This window comes from Colius striatus, chromosome 4, assembly GCF_028858725.1.
Source record: "Colius striatus isolate bColStr4 chromosome 4, bColStr4.1.hap1, whole genome shotgun sequence".
In the NCBI taxonomy this organism is placed as follows: domain Eukaryota; kingdom Metazoa; phylum Chordata; class Aves; order Coliiformes; family Coliidae; genus Colius; species Colius striatus.
In genome coordinates, this window is record NC_084762.1 from 54,764,164 (window position 1) to 54,789,535 (window position 25,372).

The 25,372-nt window shown below is 35.2% G+C and overlaps 1 protein-coding gene across 1 annotated transcript in view; it reads left to right on the forward strand.

Moving 5' to 3' along the window:
* Nucleotides 1-25,372, forward strand: part of SNTG1 (syntrophin gamma 1) — a 156,304-nt gene that overhangs the window by 17,612 nt on the left and 113,320 nt on the right. Inside the window, exons 4-7 of the mRNA XM_061995878.1 lie at nt 614-670; nt 9,706-9,763; nt 12,144-12,187; nt 12,295-12,336. Coding sequence (XP_061851862.1) covers nt 614-670; nt 9,706-9,763; nt 12,144-12,187; nt 12,295-12,336 — 201 coding nt within the window. The remainder of the gene's footprint in view (nt 1-613; nt 671-9,705; nt 9,764-12,143; nt 12,188-12,294; nt 12,337-25,372) is intronic.

The following is a 25,372-nucleotide window of genomic DNA, read 5'->3' on the forward strand; positions in this document are numbered from 1 at the left end:
AAGCACACGGAAGAAACAAGATAGAAATGTATTCCTCTTTTACCATGCCATGCATTCATTTGTGGGTTGCAAATGTTAAGTATACGGGTTTTTTTCCATGCATTTAAAATGTTATAAGAAAAAAAGGAAACATTTGACCATTTAACATCAAAATGAAACACTTCTTTCTTAGGTTAAACATTTACAAGCATTAGCCTAAATAAATTGAAAGTCTCATTTTAGGCAATCTATTTCGTCTTGCCATCTAAAACATTGGATAGGACCAGTTTAAGACTAATCAAGTTAAGGCCTCCAAAATGCATGTGTTGTGTGCTGTTAAACTCTACAGTTCTGTATTTTTGCATTGCAGTACTTGCTACTATGGTATGAATTGAACAAATGAATTTTTGTCTGGGTCAGGACTTATGGTTTCCTTTTAGGCTATAACTTTTTTCCCTCTGCAGCGTAAGTTTCATGGGATTTTTGCATTCAACAACTCACAAGCTTATTAAAACAAGAAAAATCAATGTGGAATAGGAACACAGAAACAACTTACTGAAGTGAGAATAAAGGTGTTACGGCAGAAAAAAATTAAATCTAACAAAGCATGTTTGGATTTTTTTCTCCCCTCCAGGAAAGAACAGTAACAATTAGAAGACAGACTGTAGGAGGATTTGGATTGAGTATAAAGGTACGATGTTTTTTTGCCACATTATACAAAAAATGTCTTTGTGTATAGGTAATGTTATTTTTAAGGAAGATAAACTATATTTTTAAGGACAAGAAACATAAGAGAAAACATACTCTAAGGTGTTAGATATTGCCACAGTAGGTAACCAGTACTTATACTGTCCTATGGAATGGAAGGCAATGAAAAGATCATTCTCTTAAGATTCAAGCTGAGAAACTCTATTAAGATTTGATATGAGAGTTCAGAAGTGGTTGCAACTACACAGACTGTACTGTTGTTCAACAGCACTCTAAATTAAGTAGTTATTAATGCATGCTAAATTACAGTGGTAGGTAGATGGAACAGCCAATAAGTTAATCATCAATATTCCTACTGCAATTCATTGACAGGATAGAAAATGTTATTGTTTTCTCATTTATTTTGCCGTATATTAAGCAAAAGCAACAACTTATCATGTTACCATATTTTCTCTTCCTTCAGTAATATTTAAGAACACATGTAATTAAACATGAGCCAGCTAAATGTCCTCTTGGCCAAGAAAGCCAGTGGCATTCTGGAGTGCATCAAGAAGAATGTGTCCAGCAGATCAAGGAAGGTTCTCCTGAGAATCACAAAATCACAGTATGGTAGGGGTTGGAAGCCTGTGCCAGGGCTCCAGCAGCCTCACAGTAAAATAGATTTTCCTTATATTTAAATGGAACTTTTTGTGTTCCACCTTTTGCCCATTACCCTTTGTCCTGTCATTAGAAACAACAGAAAAACGGAGATGCCCCAACCTCCTGACACCCACTATTTAGATATTTGTGAGATCTTCCCTCAGTCTCCTCTTTTCTAGACTAAACAGCCCCAGTACCCGCAGCCTTTCCTCATAAGGAAAATGATCCACTCCCCTGTTCATCTTGATGGCCCTGCACTGGACTCTTTCTCTAGAAGTTCTCTGTCCCTCTTTAGCTGAGGAGCCCAGAACTGGACACAGGACTCCAGATGAGGCCTCACCAGGGCACAGTAGAGGGAGAGCAGAACCTCCCTCGACCTGCTGGCCACACTTCTTGATACATCCCAGGATGCCATTGGCCTTCTTAGCCACAAGGGCACATTGTTGACTCATGTTTACTTTATTATCAATCAGGACTCCCAGGTCTCTCTCTGCAGAGCTGCTCTCCAGCAGGTCAATCCCCAGCCTGTACTGGTGCATGGGGTTGTTCCTTCCCAGATGCAGGACTCTGCACTTGTCCTTGTTGAACCTCATGAGGTTCCTCTCTGCCCAACTCTCAAGCTGGTCGAGATCCCGCTGAATGGCAGCACAGCCTTCTGGGGAATCAGCCAGTCCTCCCAGTTTGGTGTCATCAGCAAACTTGCTGAGGGTACACTCCGTCCCCTCATCCAGGTTACTGATGAAGATATTGAACAAGACTGGCTCCAGAACTGATCCTGTGGAACTCCACTGGCCACAGGTCTCCAACTTGATTCTGTGCCATTGATCACCACCCTCTGGGCTCTGTCATTCAGCCAGCTCTCAATCCACCTCACTGTCAGCTCATCCAAGCCATATTATCTGAGCTTTCTGATGAGGATGTTATGGGTGACAGTGTCAAAAGCCTTGCTGAAGTCAAGGTAGATGACATCTGCTGCTCTTTCCTCATCTAGCCAACCAGTTATGCTCTCATAGAAGGCTATCAGTTTGGTCAAGCAGGATTTCACCTTGGCCCTAGTGAAGCCTCATCTGTGCTACTGTGTACATTTCTGGGCTCCACAGCTCAAGATGGACAGTGAGGTTCTGAAAAGAGTACAGCGCAGGTCAACCAATATGATCAGGGGACTGAAACATTTTTCTATGAGGAAAGGCTACAGGATCTGTGGCTATTCAGCCTGGAGGAGACTGAGGGGGAAACTCATTCATTCTTAAAAGTATTTGAAAGGTGGATGTCAAGAGGATGGGGAAGACTTTTTTCTATAGTGTCTAGTGATAAGACGAGGAGTAATGCATAAAAGCAGGAACATGAAAATTTCCAGTTAAGGAAGAACTTCTGTACTGTGAGGGTGAGGGAGCCCTGGCACAGACTGCCCAGGGAAGTTGTGGAGTCTTCTTCTCTGGAGGTTTTCATAACCTTCCTGGAAGTGTTCTTGTGCGAATTCATCTAGGCGGACCTGGTTTAGCAGGGGGTTTGGACTATATGATCTCTAGAGGTCCCTTCCAACCTCGATCATGATGTGATTCTGGGATTCTCTAAGTCTTTCTGAAGGCCACAGGGATTAGGAGAGGGAGGAAGGGTTCATAATTTTTTTCATCATAATGTATGATTTTTCAATCCTTACCTTAGCTCTGAATCTTGGTGTAGAAAACACAACGTTATTTTATCTTCTAAATGCAGCAGTCCTTAGTCTCGAGATAGCAATAGAAAAGTGAGCTATACTTCACATAAATGCAAAGAGGCTTAAATTAGGCATAGAAAGTGAAAGTATAGACTTTCTGTGAACATCTGCTAGTACTGTACTCATAAGAAGTGACTCAAAAGTGGGATTAGTGTGCATTGAGGTCATCATTGATAAGAATATTGCTGACTAGGAATAGTAGTTCTTAAAATATGTCTTAGTACACTTGCTGTTATCCTGTTGACCCGATAAAGAACTCTATTCAAGGAAAAAAATTGATGTTTTATGGCCAAAGTTTCTCATGAGTTCAGTCAACAGCACACAAATTATTTTATTCCACTATCATTGTAGGTTGTAAAATCAAGTATATGAATGAATGTGGTTTTATTTAGCTGGTGGTAAGAAATAACTGATTACAGTAAGAGCTTCTGAGATTTGGAAAGCAGATCTCATCCATAGTCACTAAAATTGATTTTTTATTTATACCTTACAATGTATTATCATTTTGAATTAAAAGTACTTGCAAACTCACATTATTTAAGTATCAGGTACATTTCATATAGAAAAATATAATGCAGAAATATAAATTGCAAAATAGATTTGCAACGGTCTGTGTTAAATTAGAAGAAAAAAATATTCTTAAATTTTTAAAGCAAGATATTCAGTGTTCTAAAAAGTATTTGCGGAAGGTGCAGAACTATTTAAAAGTGACAAAATACGTTGTGAATTCAGCATAGAAGAGATTTTTTTATTTGATTGTAATGAGATCCTGTTTCAATAGAAGAAAAAAACTATCAAGTGTAATGGAAGCAACTGCTATATAATTTACAAATGAAGGCTCTAAATTAAAATATTTAGACACATTTTCTAGGTTTTTTTTTTTTTTAATTGCATAGATATTTTTATCAAAAGTATTCTAAGTCGAAAGATGAAGCTACATAAATTTGGGTTTTAACTTTTGGAATAACTAACAATCAGGTGATGGAATCCCTTTAACTGATACCATGAAATGGAAAAGACATTGCTATCGAGAAAGAAAGTTCAAATTTACTTGAATGGTGTTGATTAGATAATGAGAATGAAGAGTAGAATTCTATGGTATGGGATATTTTGTCAGTATGTATCAAGTAATATGATTTTTTTTTTAAAAATAATTCATTTCTAAAAATTAATGGATGTTTGAATTCTCTTGTTAGATCCATTTATTAGTACTCTTAAATTCTTAAAAAGAAATATGGATAAGAAATTGGATAACAAACACAGTCTAAAGTAAATAATCAATATAATCTTCTAGTATGATGTTAAGCCAGCAGTAAGAAACAACTTAGAACTGGAATTTATCCTTTTTATAGTTTGATAGCAAACTTTATGAAGACTCACTGAAATGGAATTTTTAGGTGAGCTGTGAAGTGTCTGCGAATTTCAAATATTCTGAAAAGTGCCAGTTTTCTGTTTTAAAATACATGGTTCAATAATGGTATACTTCCTCTTGCAGATGAATAATAGTTTGTTACGTTGTTTAGTTTTGGGAGGTTCTTGACCTTCGGTGAAGGAATTATGTTTGTTGGTTTATTTTTAGTTTTTATAGAAATTTAATTATTTTGCAATAATTCCTTAAAGTAGAGGTCTACAAATCACCCTGTAGCAGTGAGGAAGACTGAGGCCTTTCCTCCTTGTTTTGGTAATTCCCGTAATCCCACATACTACAGTAGTTACTTTTGTCCTGCTTCTCTCAGATTATTTAAAGATGGGGGTTAACTGATGAATTTCTGGCAGTGATATTGTGGTAGTTTGAGCCTGGCTGGATGCCAGGTGCCCACCACATCGCTTTATCCCCCACCTCCTCAGCAAGCCAGGGAAGGGGAGAAAATAAGATGGGAGTCTCGTGGGTTGAGATAAAAGCAGTTTAATAAAGAAACAGCAAAGCCGCGCGTGCGGGGAGCAAAGCAAAAGCAGATAAAGCTGTTACTCTCTACTTCCCATCAGCAGCGATGTCCGGCCACCTCCCGAGAAGCAGGGCTTCAGTACGCGTAGCGGTTGCTTTGGGAAGGCCAGAAATGAATCTCGCCTCCCCTTCCTGCTCCTTTCCCCCAGTTTATATTACTGAGCTGACGTCATATGGTATGGAATATCTCCTTGGTCAGCCTGGGTCAGCTGTCCTGGCCATGGTCCCTCCCAAGATCATGCCCACCCACAGCTATTGGTGAAGGTGGGGGAAGGAATGCTGGAGGGACAGCCCTGATGCTGTGCAAGCGGTAGTCATAATATTGATATCAACAGTAAGCACAGCACTGCAGGAGCTGCTGTGGAAAATCACTACCATCCCAGACCCACTACAGATATATATCAAAGGATGCAGTTTATCCGAGATCTGAGTTATAGCAATACAATGAGTAATTACCCTCACTTTAAAACATTTGCTTGTGCTTTGATATGCATTCATCTAGTTTGGGTATTCAGCTCTAGGGCATTATCATGCCTGTCTTTGTATTCACTTAAATACCAATTTACTGTTACTTTTTATCTTTTTTTTTGAGTTAATTTTGGTAGTGTGTTATCACACTATAACTGTTCTAGACACTTGAAATTTGTTTTCTTTTTTTCACGAAGAGCAGGTCAAAATGGTAATAATTCCAAAGTGAAACTGTCTGGTTGTCTTTGGTTGACTTATCCATGAGGAGAACTATCTTCTTTTGTATTGTAATCTGAGTGCTCCAACTATTTTTGTAAAAACCAAAGATTCAGGTAGCTATTTAAAAAAAACCTGCTTGTGAGATTGATTTTTTCCACAAGATCTGAACTTAAGCCCTGTAAGGAAATTTCTTATAATCCGATCTTTGAAGTTTTGAAAGAACAAAAAACCTCTGATTTATGTTTTGTAGTACTTCATTTTACTGACGTTAATGGTCAAAGTGTGATTCAATTTGGAATAGAACTGATCTCTTTTTACTCTCATCAGAAGTAATTATTTTCTGATTTCTGAAGTCTCTTTAGAACCCTCAGTAATAAACCTCTGTGTGTGAAGGAGTAGGCATGGAGTTAGATGTAAGAATTCATAAATATAATGTAGTATTTCAGTCATTTGTCACAGCTCTGACAAGCTTGAGATGCAGAGGAATACGCAAGAAGCTGCAAAGTGTATAACTTCTGAGACATCATGTTTCTAAATAATTAGTGTAGTGTTCATGTTGAAATAGGCAATAAAATTGATAGTTCATTAAATAAATTACAGTTTGCTTTTAGGGTCTGACTCTTGGCTACCAGGACTCTGTACAGTGCCATGTTCCTGCTTTGGTTTTGATCATTCTTTTTAAATGATTTACAGCATTGCAGATCTGCTGAGATTCAGTTGACTTTTCAAAGTTTAACTTCAATAAAAAAAAAACCTCTAAAGCAAGCACGTGCACCCTTTCTGCTCATGTCTATGTACATAGATTATTCCCTCCCTCTTCATTAATTCTGTGATTTTTTCATTAGCATGTTTTCTGTTTTAAATTAAAACAATAAAAAAGAAATATACTAGAAAGTTTTAATTATTAGATGAATCATCTAACTTTTAATTTAAAAATTCATCTTTTCTTCTTTAAAAGCTTGTATATTTGCAGAAGTTGGTGTTGAATTCATTTTGAAAGTGTCATATTGGTTCCAGCTATGCTATTCTATTGGAAAAAAAAAGGTTAAAAGTGTCAGTTGACATTGTCACATTTTTGTCCGTATTGTTTAATTGCTAGCACGACTCTCTGAAGAGTTTTGGATTTTCTGTAAGACAGTCCTTGAACAATTCAGAGCTTTACATGGACTGCTTCCAATAGGCAACATATATTATAAAGTCACTCTTTCTCAGTTGGGAAGACAGTTTATTCTCATAGCTATGAGCTATATTGTGCCACTACACCTTAAAGCAAATAGACCCATTTTCATTAGTGGAGTAAAGTTACCTTTTAGTATACAATAAAAATGGCCCCTTCATTGTCTCACTTTGAGGATGCTGAAGTCCAACAACTAGACTAGTTTCGTGTAGACTTTCTGTGCTTAGAAAAAAAAAGTAGTTCTTTTCTTACTAGGAGCCAAAGGAGCATTTGTCAGTAACAGTTACTAGTTTCAGTTACACTATTTTTTAAATGACTAAAACTTCAGAAAAAACCCTAATACAGAAAACTTGGGATAAGAAAAAATCTTTATAACTGCATTATGCAACATTTTGAAAGGAGAGGTGAGTGACCTCCCACTACTAATGGCCAACATCTAGGACTATGAGTTTTAAACAGTTGGCAGTTATTAGAGCTTCCTCTGCCTCTCCTAGCAGGTGGGAAGCTACCTTTATTCCAGGCTCATCCTTGCCTGTCTTTCTTAATGACAAAGAAAATTTGTATTACAAAGATCAATGTTAGAGTCTGCTAGAGATCTGAGTTGTTAAGACTTCAATACCATTACTTGATACATTTTTGTTCCCTCTCCTGGTCTGAGGTTATAACTACATGTCCACACTAGAGGGAGGGAAAATTTCAAACCATGTAAAAGTGGCCTGTGTTCCCAAAGATTTCTTCAGTAGACTACCTTCTGGGCCTATAAAACCAAAATTTAGATGGGCTTATGTTTTTTTCCTCTGCTTGTATGAAGGATGCAAGGTGCAAAGCTGCAGTGTCAATCTGAAGTAGCATTCAACAAGATGTTGCAGAATATATATAGCCTTTTTAGCTTGCTGCCCGTTGCTAATAACTCAATATAAAGTCATTGGTGGTCAGCTATTTTCTCTTTCACCTTTTGATTTTTTTGTTTCTTAGAATAGCAGGCAGAATCTCCTATTATTAATTTAAAAGGAATCCTTCACACAGGCCAGGCTGATGCAGTGAGACGAGATCATTTCCTTCAATGAGATTACCTAATGCATCTTCAAATCTGCAGTGTAAATGGATTTAGGTAGCTATAGTGAGTGAGATAGGATAATCATGTTGTGTACATTGCAGACTGGCTTAATGATAACAGTAATTTAGCTCTTTACTGGAGAGCTGTATCTAAGGAGAAAGGGAGGCGGTTTTACTGAGAAAGAAGGGCCTGTGTAGTCTATGCTGACCTTTAAACCCTATACTACTTTGCTAAGCTTCAAGTGTCCTGGATAGTGCAATCTCTGTGTAACATTGGAGACTTAGTAAGGAAATTGACACTTTTTTTTTTTTTTCCCCGTTTGTTTGAAAAATTTGTGAAAAATTCAATGTACATATGACTAAAGAAAAATCTGGAAGGTATAGGTTAAGTCTTATAAATTTAGTGAGCCTAAACTTATTTTAAGTGAAGCTAACTCTTACTATTGCTGAGTCTCTGGTGAAAAACATTGGAAGATATTCAACAAGTTAAAATGCTACAATTTATTCAGTCTGAATAGATCTCTAAGCCTGACTGAAGTAAAGTCTCGGTGTCTTCATGAATATTCAGTCCATGCTACAAATATCAGTATGTTCTCTGCTTGTCAACACACATTTTGTGATGTGCATCTTTTCTTGTAGACATATAATTGTTGCAATATTACTGAGATTCCTATTAACTCAGTGTTTTTAGGACCATTTGCATGGATAGCCACTACCAGAAAGAACATTAATCCTATTTAAAATGTTATAGTTTCACAGGAAGTTTATCTTTATTGCATGACAGAAATAATTGTTGAGTGCAGGAGTCTGTTCAGTTTCAAACAATTGGTTCTTACATGAAGAAGGGATATGTACTGTTCCTTAGACCATCAAAATACTACACCTCAATACTGGATGCCTGGACTTAAGAAAGCCATTATTTCCAAAGAAAAATCTGATTGCTACAGAGAAGAGTAAGCAAACACTTAACCAGGATTCTTAGGCAAAATAACAGTGTGGCAGACTGATATTTCTGATTATTTCAATTTGTACAGGTTGCATTCAGGCTAACAGTTTGATTTTAACAGAGGAACACATTTTTATGTCTCTGTGTATATTTTCCTTCCTATGAGTTTAGTTTTTAAGATTTTTTTTTAATACTTTATTCTTAAGCACCATGAACATTTCCAGTCCCAACAAGACAAACTAAATGAAGCAACAGCATTGAATTACTAACTGTTGAATTACTGTCCAGTTTTCCTTTATTTTCCCCCATTTATTGAACACCTACTGTTCCATTTCTTGGTGTTTCTTTTTCTGTTCCTTGTTACTTATCCCACTGCTTTGCTCACTCTTTGTGCTTGTGCGACAGAAATGGAAACAAATAAAGGCTGCTTTTGAGATGGGAAGTCCAAAGCTGCTTTTCTTATGCTTTTGTTTACCTGTTTCTTGCCAGCATGAAACCTAAGCAGTCACAATGCAGCTGCCATTGTTGTGTGATGGCCATTTTGCTTTTACATTAAGCTGTCCAGAATTCACGAAAACTGATGTGCTTTTTCTTCAAGCCCTGTAGAGTTCTGAACAACATTCAATTAATTTTCTGAATTGATGATGGCAACTGAGAACTTCTTTATGAAAGGCAATAAGGAATTAATCTATTCATCTATATTTATCTTTTTTTTTAATAAAAAGAATTGCAGAATCAGACATTTTTTGTCAGTCTTTCTGAAAACTAGAGTTAGAGAAAGGGTAAAATACAATTTTAAGGAGAAAGATATTTCTGGTGACTGATAAGATTGCCATTTATTCTGTTCTCAGGGTGGAGCAGAACATAATATTCCAGTGGTCATTTCTAAGATTTCCAAAGAACAAAGAGGTGAGTGTCAGAATAGTATACTGTTTTGACATGCTCCTTAAAGTAATGTGTATCAAGTCTTGAGATTCTTCAGGAGGTGTTAAACAAACACTATTGGTGTACCACTTATATATCGTTGTCATTATAATCCCTCTCAGAACTGTTGTCTGAAAAAGTGTATAGTTTACATTTGGAATAGTTCATAAACAGTCTTCAACATATATTTTTTTAATAAAAATAGTTCTTGTAAACCATTATTTTAAAGAGATAAATAAGGAGGTATTTAGAGAATGAAAATGTTTAACAAATTTAACAAAGATAATGATTTTTGTGGCCTTTTTTTCGAAATGGTTATTGCTAGGAAGCTGTAGCAGATCAGATGTTTAGGTATTAAAACATGGTAACACAGGAAGAGAATGCATGTCTTTTTATACTAGTTAGTATAGTAGTACTCAGAGGTGAGCGGTATCAGAACCTTGATAAAACTCCTGTGTTATTTCATCATTAGATGCTGTGCTGTGTAATCCTTTGCAGCAAGTTATACATAGCAAAACTAGTACTGCATGAGGTTTTAACCATACTTATTTTTAATACAAGCAGAGGTGATGTATTGTTTTTAACTGGTGATTCTTTGAAATAATTGGAATGAAAAAATATGTTCTAGGAATAAGGATAATGGTTAAACATTGAATCGGTACTACTATGATATATTTAATATCTCTGTTATGTTTGTGTTTGTTTGTGTACATTTGTGTGAGGTCAGAAGCTGAACTTGGCAGTATTTCCCTCCATTTGTAATACAATAATTCTAGGATGCTACTTCTGCACAATTAAAATGTGCCAGCATAAAAAAGTCTTATATTTACCCACACAGATAAAGAGAGATGCAGGGGAATCAGCATACTGAGAACTGAAAGCCAACTCTGAAAAATGTGAAAGTTGTATATGGGGAAGCTACAGAGTAGCCATGGAATGAGCCCCTAAGGAAGGCAGTAAGGTTAACCTCGGGAAGTTAAAATTGTGACTCTGGTCTTTTCAGTATACATATAAGTCTGTAATATGTAATAATGTGGTATCCATTACCTACACTACCTATTAAAATGCTATTAAGCACTGCAGGAAAAATAAGAAAAATAATTAAAATTTAATTGAGCACACAAAAGTGCACACTGGTTTGTTTTTGTCATTATTTTTTTCTGCAGTGGCTGAGTCATTACTTCTAACTTCAATATATAGTTGGGATTTAATCTCCATTACTACTTTCAGTAAAAATACTGCTGATTTTTAGAGAGCTAGTTTTGAGAGACAACACTTGGTTAGGAGACTACTGTCTTATGGTGTAGAAAGTGTCATGCCATGTGTCTGTAACGAGATTTTTGATACACAAAATGCTATCTGACTGAGAACCTGTACCTCTAAATTCTTCAGACTTGGTTCTGTCCTCCTCCTAGTTGACTCCAGCTTTTTTTTTTTTTGATCTTCTAACCAAGAGTGTGGTCTTTAATGCAGTTCTTGAAACCATTAATGCATATTAAGGTGCTTAGCCTAGCACATTAAGTCATATATGAAGTGTTAGTACATGCAAGCCCAGTGTCTGAAGAAAAAAAAATGATATATGCATTTATCTAGGTAAAAAAAAAACAAAGAGAATGTCTATTTTCCAGTAATTCAAGGACCCTTTGTTACATCTAACTAATAAGACCGCTTCTTTAGACATATAATTGAGTGTCATAATTTGTGCCAGTTGTATGTAAATAAGTAAATTTTTTGACTGAAGTCCAATTCTAATCTTTTCTAGAAAGTGTCTTCTATGATGTTTTGAAATACAATAGAAATAATCCCATATCATCTTTTAGCATTCCTTAGTTCTCATGTTAGGAGTTACTTGTTTCTTTATAGCTAGCATAAGAGAAGAACACACTGGTCAAAATTAACAATCCATTACTTTAAACTGTCTTTGTGAGACCTATTAAAGTCAGTAAAAGTTTACAAGTTAAATTTGTCATTCATAAGTAGCTCTGGAGCCTCCATGTTGTTTTTTTCCTCAGAGTTTATAAGAAATTATCTTTTACAGGCAAATAGGACCTAGTCCTACAGTTATTTTCTAGTCAGAAAACTATGCCTTACCTCACCCTAATGGCCTGAAAGGTGATAGTAACTGGTGGAAGTGGTTTCATAGTCTCGTACTTGGACTGGATAGAGTATTTCATTGTTAAACTAATATCTCAGTATTTTGGGACTGAAAAAAATCCAAATAATTCCTTTGAAAGTTATATGTTGGGATTTTTATTAGGTTTTTGTTTAAATTTCTAAAAGGTATATAAAAACAATAGGATTATATATACAAGAAATGTAGGATGGTTTGTACAAAATGTGTGAAAAATATACTTTTTGTTTACAGCGGAACTTTCAGGTTTGCTGTTTATAGGAGATGCAATTCTACAGGTGAGTAAAATTGCAAGTTCTTTTCTTTATATTTTTCTAGAAAAGTGAAATGAAATATATACTTATGAAACGTAGAGTAAGTCTTCTCTTTATCTTTTTAATAACAGATTAATGGAATTAATGTGAGAAAATGCAGGCATGAAGAAGTGGTGAGCTTTTCTGTTTTTTAGTCTACTTTTTGTCTTTTGCAGTTTTTGAGAGTGTACACTGATAGCAATATGCTGATATCAGTTATATCATTATTATTCCCACAAAAATATAACTGTAACTTCTAGCATGGCAAGCAACTAAGACCTTAGTGCAGTCTCTTCTTCATAAGTTTACTGTAATTACTGTTCTCAGATAGGCTTTTCTGTCTTAAGGGTGATTATTTTATCATGCAGATTTTAGCTTTATGTATTCTAACATTTCTTTTTGTGGCTTATAGCTATTAAGTTTCAGCAGCACTATATCTTTCTAGCTGTGTGAGGTCATGTTAATTTTAAAAGGTATAATTTGAACTATTGTTGTTTGTTTGGCTTTCATCCTATTTGAAGTCAGCAACAAAACTATTTGTCTTCCTTTTATTCTCTGAATGTTTTTTCCAAGGGTACTCTGCTCCTTAAGTTGTTATCCAGTACAGATTTAAAGTAACAGTGTATTAAGAAGATTCTTCCTAGAGAAGCCACGTCTATTTGAGTGCTTTATAGTAGGCTGGTTCCCTTGGTATTCAGCTTTGCTGGAAGTATCATGTACTTCCGTTATATTTGACTTTTTGACTCTTCTTAAGTACCTTCAGAAATAGGAAATCCTCTATTTCAGAAAAGAAATCCTAGAAATGACAAAATTAACAAAGAAATCTTTAAATCTTGCATAGCTCCATAGAATTTGTACCTGCATTTTTAAAATAATGTAGTAATGTTAAATTTGAAAGATTGCTTTTCTAAAACTTACTTCGCCAATTCAAAGCCACTCTGTATTTCATACACCATTCTATTACGTGACAGATCATGAGACATATGTCATTCAGGTATAAAAAGGAAGAGTTAATAACGACAAAGTTCTAATGAACAAGTTAGTGCAAGCTGAAAGATTAGATCACTGCACTATTCCTCAGAGGGCTTTTGTGCATTGGTTTCGTGTTGGAAATTTCTGCTGCAAATCATGCTTCATTCTTCTCATCCTTCGTCATACCACCTCTCATATGTACAGGCTAATAGTTGTATTTATAGCACTTTTAATCTTTGATTGTGCAACAGTGATCAGATTTTAATCTTTTATAATCCTACCACTTTTTTTTTGTTTGTTTGATATGCATTAATTTGGTAAATCTCACAATGGGATTTAAATTAGACTGCTTAAATTTCAACACGTGAGAAAAAGATATTACTAGAAATTGAGACACATTCAAAGGTGTATTGAAAGCTGGTAGGAACACTGGGCTTTTTCTTTTTTTTTTTCTTTTTTTTTTTTTTTTTCTGAGACAACGTCTTAATTACAATTATGCATTAATCTTTTGGCTATTTATGGTCAGGTTCAAATACTTCAATGGACAAAAAGAGAGTTTGGGAAAGCCAAAAGGTATAAATGGACATAGAGTAGAACGTTTCATGGTGTTAAATTTTGGATTATACATCTTTGGTCCAACATAATCTGCTTTTTAAAGTCCTTATTGATAATTCACTCTGAATTTATGAAAAATACTGTATCTTAGCCGTTTTGAATGTGCATTTGTGTATGTGCAACTGTTTTGGGAGTTTAAGAAGCAGATAAATTTTAAATTTAATCTTTATACTAACTAAGAATAGTTCTTAAGAATTAATAGTACGTATTGAGCAATATTTAAATAAGATAAATTATTAATATGATATTTTATTAACTAAAATATGCAGAGGAATTATAAATTATAAAATAAAAAACAAGGTAAATGAACTCTGATACTTGTTCAGAAGTATTCATAACCATATGTTATATATTTGTAGAATAAATTTGTTGTAAAGCCAGCTGTGGTAATTATAGTTATGATTATGCTTTGTGCAGTAATCTGTGGGTTTAGACATAGCCCTAAATAAGGGTGAGTACATCAAATGTTCTGCCAGCAGGTGGAATTTTGTCTGCAAACTGACTTTTACGGTTTGAATTGTTCCAATACTTTCTTGCAGGGTCTTTATCAAATACAGGATCTGTAGCTCTAATCTCAAGGCAGGCTGAGAACATAGGAAAAGTTCTCACATTTCACAGAAGGGAGTCAAACAGTAGTGGAAACTTAATTTTCAATCCTAATTGCATCTCGGTACTTTTCAAATGACTGAGCAAAGTACATGAGCTTGGAGCTTTCTGAATTTTTTTGTGACTCAGACTCAGAGCAGGTATCCTATTATGTGAGAGTATAATAGTGTTTTGGGTTGCCTTAGTGTCTTAGAAAATATTTATTGTAAACCAGCATGGATTTTTTTTCATTGTATAAAGCTGAAGATTCCCATAAAAAATTCAGACTTGTATCCACAGTGCGCACCCTACAGTGCTCCTTCTTCAAAAAGTCTTGCTGCTCGCAGAAGCCTTTTAAGCTTATGTTGGATCTTCATAGCAAAGACCTGTGGCACAATCACTGCAGCCTATTGTATTGTACTGATGATTAGTTGGCCCTCGTATTTCACTGTGCTTTACTGATAACCACACTATGCATGTTAAATTATTTGAATTTCCAAATCAAGTTGTTTATTCAAATTGATATCATTTTAACAGGAGGGAGAATCTCCCCAGTATATATTTTTTGTCGTCCATTAGTTACTAGATCTGTGATGATTACAATGATGCACAGATCTTGTTACACAAGAAATTTACTATAATCTGAAGCCTGAATCTAAAAAGTAGATAGGTAGATATCTAGGTAGACAGATAGATGATAGATAGATAGATAGATAGGACTCTTTTAAGACTAGATACATAGATTTAGTCAGTTCTCAGTGTATCTTACTGGAGGCCTCTACACAGTTCCTTCCTAGGGGTTTGGTGGGGTTTTTTTTTGGATTTAGATGAAGCATTTCATTTTGAACTTAGTTTAGTGCTTGTAAAAGTTGAGAATATTCTTCATACTATAAAACCCAATTATGAGTTTCTATCATAGGCCATGTGTCAGCTTGTTGCTGGTCTTGGGTTGTAAAGGCTACCATCTGAGTACAACATAATATTGTGTAAATCTTAATGTTTTCATATGGTAAAATAAATGCATGCTTTCAGTGGTGGAAAAAAAGTCTATCAATTGTTCTTAAAAAGAAAATCTCTCAACATCATACTGCCAAGTTGACTCAAAAAATGCAGTATAAACTTGAATGCAGAGGTAAGGAGAGTCCATTATTTCTGTTAATTTACATGAGTTTGTGCTCTTTCTGTTGTGGATTTATAAATTATTCCTTTTTTTTCAGCAGACTCTTATTTACATTTTACATTTTTATCTAAGGAAATAGAGTTAAAATAATACAGATGTGAAATAATTTTTTATTTCTTCTCTTTGGGGAAAATTCAGGGAGTTTTTTAATGAAAAACAATAGTTTGTATATGCCAGTTAACATGATGTTTGTGCATTCGTTGCAAAGCAACAGGAATCAGCTCATGTAGAGGTAGTAGGTATCAAGACAGCATAGATATTTAGACTTTGGTAGATTTTATGTGTACAATGTGTGTTGGAGCACCATGCTTCAGTTCAGTCATCAGCTGCATTTTGTAAAAAAACATTTTTTCCAGAAGGATGACTGGACATGGGATGTCTATGTGTACTGCATTGTACCTTCTGTATTTCCCTTTTCTCTGCATCCTTAGCAGGGCTGTAACTGTGGTAGCACTCCGTGAGTCATTTGTATTATATGAAACTGACTCTACAGGAATTGTAGTTGCTTATCTACAATCAAGTGTAGCTGACGAAACTCTTATTCTGTTTTTTTTTTTTCATATGATTTTATGCAAATTTATTTTTGAACTCCACTGTGAATAGCTTTGGTGCTGTTTTTCATAACTGTTTTCTAGGTGAAGAATGAGCATATTGTATTATTAAGACAGGACTAGGAAACAAATTATCTGAATTTCCATTCCATCTTAACTACACAGATAACATCTTTTGGTAAATTACATTTTTATATCTTTATTTCCTTAACTCTGAAACCTGGTCTAGAGACTAAGGTTTACGCCCAACAGGGGACAAGAGAACACAATTAACCTTAAGTACCAAAGACCTGAGAATTGCCAAAGGGCAGGGAAGGCTTAATTGCCACTTATGGTCCAGGACAAAACAGACCAGGCTACTCAGCTTGGGGAAGAAAACAGAAAGTAATTTAATCCACCACCAACTAAAACATAACCATAAACCTCTATAACCAACACAAAATGATAAAGAGTACAACCAGCCCTTTAAGACCACCTTCTCCCCACCCATCCCCTCTTCCCAGGCTCAGAGTCCTGATTCCAGTATCTTTACCTCCTCCCTCCCTGAACGGCTCAGGGGCGCAGGGAGCGGGGGTTTCAGTCTATTCCTGATGGCTTCTGCCCTTTGTCTCTCCCCAAGGCAGGTGGGCTCCGCTCCAGTCCTCCCTGCACCTCCGTGGGGTACCTCACACACACAGCAGCCCTGCACAGGCTGCTCCGACGTGCATTTATCCCAAAGGCTGCAGCTAATCTCTGCCTCTGGCGTGAGTCTTCTCACCACAGCTTACAAAGGGTGCTCTGGTCCTTCCTTCCCTCTCCTCTGATTGTGAGATCCGTGTGGTCACCTCCATCTTGTATCACTCTTACACTTCCTACCAGCACTTCAAATTCCCGTCCCTAAATAGTTCGCAATAGATTGCAATAGTCTGCAATAGATTGCAGAGGCGCCAGATTGGAGTCCAAAAACTCTTTACTGGGTCTTCACTGCAACCCACTCCTCCTGTTACCAAGCAGAAGCAGCTCCTCGCTAAACCATGACAACAATTAGACTATTATCTGGATTAGCACACTGAATTCTATGACGTACTTCAGAGTCTGTTATAGAAGAGGATCTCTACATTGATATTGTGCTGTTTGGTGATAGCGATAACCTGTAAATATAGATTACCACCTTCTCATATTATATGGCAGGGGTCATGTACTGTGTAACTTGTAGCACAGCCATTAAATCTTTTACCTTCTAAACTGATTTGCAAATTTAAGTATTAAAGCTACATTGTCATTGCATTTAAGAGAAGACCAAAATCAATCTGCAATTTCCATTTAAAAGTGGAATGTAAACTTTTTGGAAATCTGGTATTTTGTTCATAAAAAGAGACCATTAAAAGACTTTTTCCATACCACTGCCATTTTCTATTTGAGGTTTAGTTAAGAAGAAAAAAGCTAATGTCACCTTACATACCTTGATCCAATTAAGAAAACATGTTACAATGGATTTACAGTGTCCTTATTGTTCATTAAATTTGTAGGTAATAATAATCTGTCAAATATTTCAGCATTGATTTGAAATAAATGTCCATCGAGTAGAAAAGAGCTAGCAGTTGTAAATAATTTACTGTTTTCCTCTATGTGGTGGAAATTCCTTGGATGAGGGCATATCCTGGCACAATATTCTTAACATATATGCTTTTCTAATCTGCTTTTAGCAGTTTATGAATTTTATGCCAAACTCAGTAAAGGCTTGAATTTACTCAAGCATTATGACGTTAGACTTTTAAAATACATTAATGTCTTGCTTGTCTTCCACATTTGTATTTTAATTTATTTTTCTCAACATAACTGAAGATACATTAGTAATTTTATTAAGATTTCATCTTTTAGATAGTACAACTGGATTTTAATAGAATGGAGTGCAATACACTGGTATGACTAATTCCAAGTCTATGTGATTAATATTCATATTTCCTTATTAAATAGCTACTGTCCTCAAAAGAAAAATCTAATAGGGATTAGTAGGATAGTGTGAAACACCGAATCATCAGTTACGGTGAAACATCCTTCAAATAACTGCCATTGATTGCTCCTTTGTTGTGTGGTTCTGTTACTGCTGAAAGCCTGAGCTTTAAAGAAAGAAACTGAGCAGTGGGTTTAAAGTGTGTACCAGCAGATGTGTTTTGTATATGACCTTATTTATATTGATATTTTACTGTAAAGACTTGGATTTATTTTCTTCCTTTGGAAGAAAATAGAAATATTTTGGTGTTTGTACATGTGTTTTACCCTCCAGAAGGCTTTTTGAAAGATTTCATTTGGCACAGTGTCTTCTGCTTGTGGAGAAATACCTCAATTTGACTTTGGTACAGGGACTCAATATTTTGTCTTTGCTATGCATAAATGTAATGCTGTGCATTAATTAAAATAATTGCTGTAAAATATTTAATCAATATTGTTGTACAATAATTTAAAAAAAGGATCTTGCTCTCTGATGGAGCACCAGAGTAACAAATATTTTAAATCTGTTTCTATGTGGTTTATATTTGAAAAAGCATATTCCACTTTGGCTGGGTGTTTGAGCTTTTTTGTTTTATTTGGACTAAATACTGCATAATAATCTAATGAGACTAGACAAGAATAGCACAGAGAGCATCAAAAGCCTCCAAAAGACAGAGGAAATAAACGTACACAAACCACTCCACTTCAGTGTAGGAAAACCAAAACGTTCTTCTGGCGTGAAAATTAGCTTCCATGCTCATTATGAAAAAAAATTCACTTACCCATAAGGATTAGAAAATAACATCAGACTGGCAACAACTGTGTTTTCTTTAAAAAGGTAACTATCATATGGTGTAAGACTGTTGACTCTCTAAAAGGCAACCTCTGTATTTCTTATGACTTCACACAGGCCCAGGAGAGCACATTGGACAAAACAGAGCATGTGGACTGATTTAGCTAGCCAGGAGTCATAAATAACAGGTGTGCTCAAAAATGTGGAAATGTACACACATAGAGTCTTCTGACTTTTTTTCGGCAGTTACAATACCTGATTTAAGTCTTCAGACCAGTTATTATTCTGGCTGTAGTATAAATTAGACAGATGCCAGGAAGAAACTTTTCATTCAGGGGTTTTCTAACACCTGTACATATTTTTAGGTCTTTTTTTTTTTTTCGTCTCTACAATGGGTCTTTGTCTTTTGACAGTTTGTTCGGTGGAGGAGGAAGAGGAAAGGAGAATGGACTCTATATATTTTTCAGTAGTATCGAGTGTTGGACTGTTCCAGACAGATACATGGAGGTTTCCAGATGGCCCAGCCCATACTTCTCAACCACTAGTATGGTACAGTATGGTACAGCTGTTTTGGTATTTGTTTGTCAGCACTGGGCCTATTTCCAGGTGTATACTTTTTTTTCTTTTGCCCTCTTAGTACTGGTATCCTTCTACAAGTTCAACTTGGTACTACCTGTTTCTTGTTAGTTGTTTTGCAAGACTGTGCAAAACAGCTTGCAGTAGTAAGAGGTTAAAAAATCACAAGAAATACTTTGGTGCAGATATGGTTACAGAAGGAAGAAACTCTTCAATATAAATTATAAAGGTTACCCATTCTTTAGATTTTAGTGCAGAGACCTGCAGGATCTCCTTGTGCTGTTATTACTTTTCTGAGCAAAATGGGAAATAGTCACTGCTCAGGCTGAAACAGGGTTACCAGGATAATGACATGTAACTTTAAATGAGGTCTAGAAAATATACATAGCTCTATTCCACTTCACATGCCCTTGTCAAGCCTGTACTGATTCAAAGGTTTTACTTATGCTGACCCATTAAAAGGAAAGTTCAAAGGAATGCATTAAATCCAAAACCTACCATATTTTAACATGTTTGTGTGCTGTAGAAAGTACTGAGCAATTTCTAGTTCACATGAATTACTGAAAAGACTTCTCTGCTTGCGCCACTCTGCATATAATGTGTTTACACATTAAATGGTTAGACAGACACGTCTCGCAAAGCCTTCACCACATCTCAGTACTCTTAAGGAGTTTTGGACATCTTTTGTTTAGTCATATTTGCATGAAAAATCAAATACAAAAGGCATTTAAAGTCCCTTGTGCACTTCAGGTCACTAATTACAGAGAGAACAGTTAGCATTTACCAGAACTAATGCTAACAGCTAAAATACTTTGTTTAAACATTTGAAAGATTGCAAGCTTTTACAGACTGTACAAAACATCTTTCAATCAATCAATAAGTGAGGTTTTAGAGTAAAATAAATCAACTGCACAACATTGCAGCAACAGCAAATATGTGAGATGAAGTTTTGGTTGGTTGTTTTTTTTTTTTTTTCCTCCAGTTGAAACTGAGAGCTTTGGAATTTGTCAATACCAAGACATTTAAATTTTTACGTTTACTACTACAACTACAGCTTTTAATATCCCAGAAGGCATCAAAACCAACATTTTTATTTCTCCACAAGAGAGTGTTATATCTAAATGGGAGTGTGCTTTTGTGAATCATCTTTCTATTTAGATGCTTTTTAGACAGCTTTGAGTGACATAACATCAGCACTGTTTTGCTTATTTTCTGAATTTTTCTAGAAACTGCAACACAGAGAAGATTGTGAAACCAGAATTGTTAAGGTTTGAGGGGTTTGGAGTGAAAGTGAGACTTGTAGTTTGTACATTCGTTTGTAATATTCTGACATATTCACCTAGCAGCAATGTAACAGAATTTTATGAAGCATTTTGGTGTGGTTTTTTTTTGTTGACATTGCAATTTTTGCCTCAGGAAACACATACACTCTATATAACAGTCCATAAATTATGAGGGTTTAAAGATTTTACAGTCTGAAATGGTAATTATCTACTGCCAAGAATGGATTTCTGTGGGATTATTGCCTAATTATGAAAATAAGAAAAAGCGAAGTAAGGGTTGCAGTGGGATAAGTAGCCTAATCATTTTAGATGAGTATGTCAGATTTATGCTTGACTTTGAAAGCCATCAAGACTTCATGCTATAAACTGATTAGACCTGTAAATCACCACATTTTCATCATTGTGCTGAAACACAAATTATCATTTTTACTTCCTTGCTAATCTCTCTTCTTTACAAATATCTGTAAATGTCTTCCAGTTAATTAGATCCAACTTAGTTTTGCCAAGGCCCTTAAAATTTAGATGCTGATGAAAATAATCAAAAATATGCTGAGACAATATTACTAATATTATTAATGAAAATTTCATATTACAGGATAACTATGTTGGAGCTCAGCCATCAGAATACATATTTGCCTATAAGTATGAATTTATTTATTATCCTAAATTAATAACTTTATCATTTCTAAATATTTATGAACAACAAAGTCTTTTTCTCAACTGCATCTAGATGCAGTTCAATTATTCTGCAGCAGAAAGGCTGCCATTGCATTAAATGGCATGAAAATACGTTTTTACGTGTTTTCTTGGCAGAAAACTTTTACCACTGAGCACGTTCCCTGAAGTACTAAAATGTCTTTCTCAGAGATTAGATCCTGAGCTGCTGAGAAGCTTAGCAGAGTTAACTGCATATATTGATCTAAAACATTATTTCAAATACAAATTTGTCCAAGAATTATTCTTTATGTCATTGCAAAGTTGATAACATTTAAAACTGAACAAATAGGAGTAGGCTTGTACATTAATATTTATTCAAATTTAGAATTAAAACTTATTTCAAACTCTTAAAGACCATTTTGTATTCATTTTTCATGAGCATTTATATGCTGGTGCTTGATTAGGGTGACTGTGCATGAGAAGTAAATGTTAAGGTTATATTTGCCAATGACAAGTTTCATATTGAATATGTAAACGTGAAATTTTCCACTAGCTGTATGTTTGACCTCAGCCTTGAAATAGGATTAGTGTGAGCAAACTCTTATTCTGGGACTGATCTTTCGTCCCTTTCCTCCAGAACTGTGACTCTGCTTAGTCAGACAAAATATTCAAGACATGTTTTCCACACTCTTAGACTTATCTCTGTACGTAAAAGATTTTAAAACTTAAGAACATATTTCAAAATGCTCTGTCAACTGGATGACTTGTAGTCTTCATACACTAACATGTTATGTACTTTAGTAATATATGCATTTTTAATATTACTAATGATATTTTTTAAAATTGCTTACATAAAACTATACTTGGTTAGTAAATGTGTTAGAAATTTCCTATACAACTGAACTGTGCGAGCACTTATTCTGATAAATTTGAAACATGAGAACAGTCTGACTGAAGAAGCAGCAGTTTCTTATCTATTTAAAAGATAAGCAAGCATCTTCATTGTTTTGTTAATAATCAGGGATAGAAAACTCAGACCCTTCAAGTTGATTGCTATAATAAAACAAAACAAAATAAAAGTGCAGTATGGCCAACTGTGAAAAGAAAGAACTCCAAATCATTTTAAATGAATAATTTAATTGGAATTTTTTGCTCCTTTTGAAGAACACACCTGCAAAATTTTCAAACTTCAATTCCAAATTACTAACCAGTTTCAATTTAAAAAAAAACATTTCCCTTCTCAGCTTCACTTTTATTCTTTCTTTGAAAAAAACTTACTATTGAAAGAATCAAAACCTTCTGTCTGGCATTAGCATAGTGTCATTTATCAAAATAAAAAAATAAGTATCTGTTCATAGAAGGATTTTTTGTGATCTTTATTTCACCTGTCAATATATACTCTAGGAATAATGCACATAAATATGGAACAATTTTATTTATTCTATAAGTATAGCAATATTTTATTTTTTATCATGTAACGTGGATAATGTTTTTAGTCTTTTTCAGTACACTGAATATTTTATGAAATTTCTGTATAGGGAATGAAGACTCAAAAGGTTTTCCTTAGAAGGCTAATTGCTGAAATATGGCTGTTGGTTTAGAGAGGCCAAACACAGCATTTTTTCTCAATTCAGCTTACGATTGTCTCCTGGTATCTATTGTGCTCTTACATACTGTTGGGTAGCTCATAAAATGTACTTATTTTATATAATGAATGAATTATCATGAACTGTATGTCCTAATACCTACAGGCCACAAGCAAAAATTTGATGTTCTACGTAAGAGATATTGATACTATTAACTGTTGTGTTGATTTTCTCATTTCATTTGTTAGTAATTTCATGACTGAAGCTCTGGTCTATGTACAGCATTGACTGTTTTTGTGGCAGCTCTTATCAGCAATAAGTGTCATACAGGTATAACCTGTCATTCTGCAGATTACTGAATGTTAATAAAAAACTTGCTTAAAGATATGTCAGGGAAATCTGTGATTAAATATTTACTGTGGTGTATATTGTATTATACTATACCACAAGTAATCTTCATTTTCTTTAGTCCAAGAGAATGTCTCTTAAATTTCTCTGCTTTCATTTAAAGATGGTTTTGTCCATAGATAATAGAAATATCAACAATTGGTTGGTAGCTTACAGGGAATTAATAAATTATGGTTATTCTTATTGCTTCATGTTACATTGGACTGAAATCCACTAAAGTGATACCTATTTGCATGAGTAATAAACATAGATTTCACAAGGATGTTGTGCAGATACGATGAGTAGGAGAAATTTCCATATAATAGCTGTGGTTTAAAATATATCCTAGATTTTGCATAAAAGAAAAGCAAATGGAATTGTTGTGTCATGGATCATCAAAGGTAAACAGGCAAAGCCTTTGGAGGTGACTTGATATTCTACAAGTATTAACGGTGTTTTTTGAATATTCTCCATACCATGTAGATGAAAGGGAAAAAAAATACACCACAATCTCAGCATAGCCTACTGTCACAATTGGTTTCTAATTAATATGAGGTCCAAAATCCTTGTACAGAAAGTCTACAGAAATCTACTGTGGACCGACAGAAGAGCCTATTATTCATCTGTCTGTACACACCACTGCATTAAAAGGACAAAGTAGTTTGGCAGACAGTAAACCCCCTTGCTTTCTAACTCTCCTCACCGAGATGGGAGGCTAGATGCTGCTAGGTTTAAATTCTGAATGATATCCAGTTTAGTACTATTAGTCCAGTCACATTAACCCTCAGTGAACTATCACAATCACAGATTCACTACCAGCACACTGCACACGCAGCTTGATCATTCTCCATTGACTCACATGGCCAGACTCAAGAGTGTGGTGCTGCCCAGTGAGAAACTTCTATGCCCAGCTATATCAACAGAGCAGTGTATTAAAAGCAACAGGTTATACAGATTCTTATGGTTTGCCGGTGATAGTGACTCTCTGGAAAAAAGCACATGCAAATATAGATATAGATATATAGATATAAATCATAGAGCACACTAAGTTGTAAAAGAGAAAGAAAGAGACTCTATAGAGATTTCTAAGTTTCAAATTCAAATCTTACCCAAACACATCCCTATGGGGGCAGCCCGTCAGCTAATCCCAGGAGTCAATCAGGGATGGATTCTTCCTTAACTTTATTCCTGATGATGTCTTCCTTAATGATTCCCCTTTGTTAGGCCATTTTTATAATACTTTTTACATTCAAGGTGGGGCTTGATTGACTTTAGTTATAAATACCTTTATTAGGATTGATGTAAAATTCTCTTGCTTTGCTTTTAAAGGTATAGGCTAAGAAAAGTTCAAAGAGCATACTCACTGAGGGGTTCTCGTACCTTTGAGGTGGGTAGCCTTTTGGAATGGAGATGTGTTTTGGTATTATAATGACATTATAATGAGCAAAGTTCACTCAATGGGTGGCATTTTGTCAAAATATGACAGACAGTTGACCCAGGGTATAAGGCCTGCGGTTTATCGGTCTCATAGTACCATACAGTACTCTTCTCCTTGCAACATCCCACAAAACCTGGCTACAGAATCTCCACTCTGTCCCAGCTTCTACTGGTTGCCCAGGGAACCAGGGATTCCTTGCATACCAATTGCAGTCTTCTCTGGGACCCTTTGTGATGTTACACCTTTCCTTAGAGTGTGAACAATGCTATATCCTTAATATAAGTTCAATTTCTAAATTATTTCCACTAATCATTCCACACACATCAGTGCACACAGGATGCTGTGCAACCTTTTAGCAAAGCTGCGTAGAAATCAGTAGATGCTATTATAACATTGATGTAAAAGCATCTTCCATTTCAGTAGGAGTTTTGTTTTGTTTATGAAGAGGATCACACGTTTCTCCCGAAGTGACTTAAGTCAATATGTGATTTGGACAGTACCAATAAAATTGATCCCAAACAAAATCTGATTCCTATGTAAATTTATGAGCTATTATTTCAATGAGAGAGGTTCATT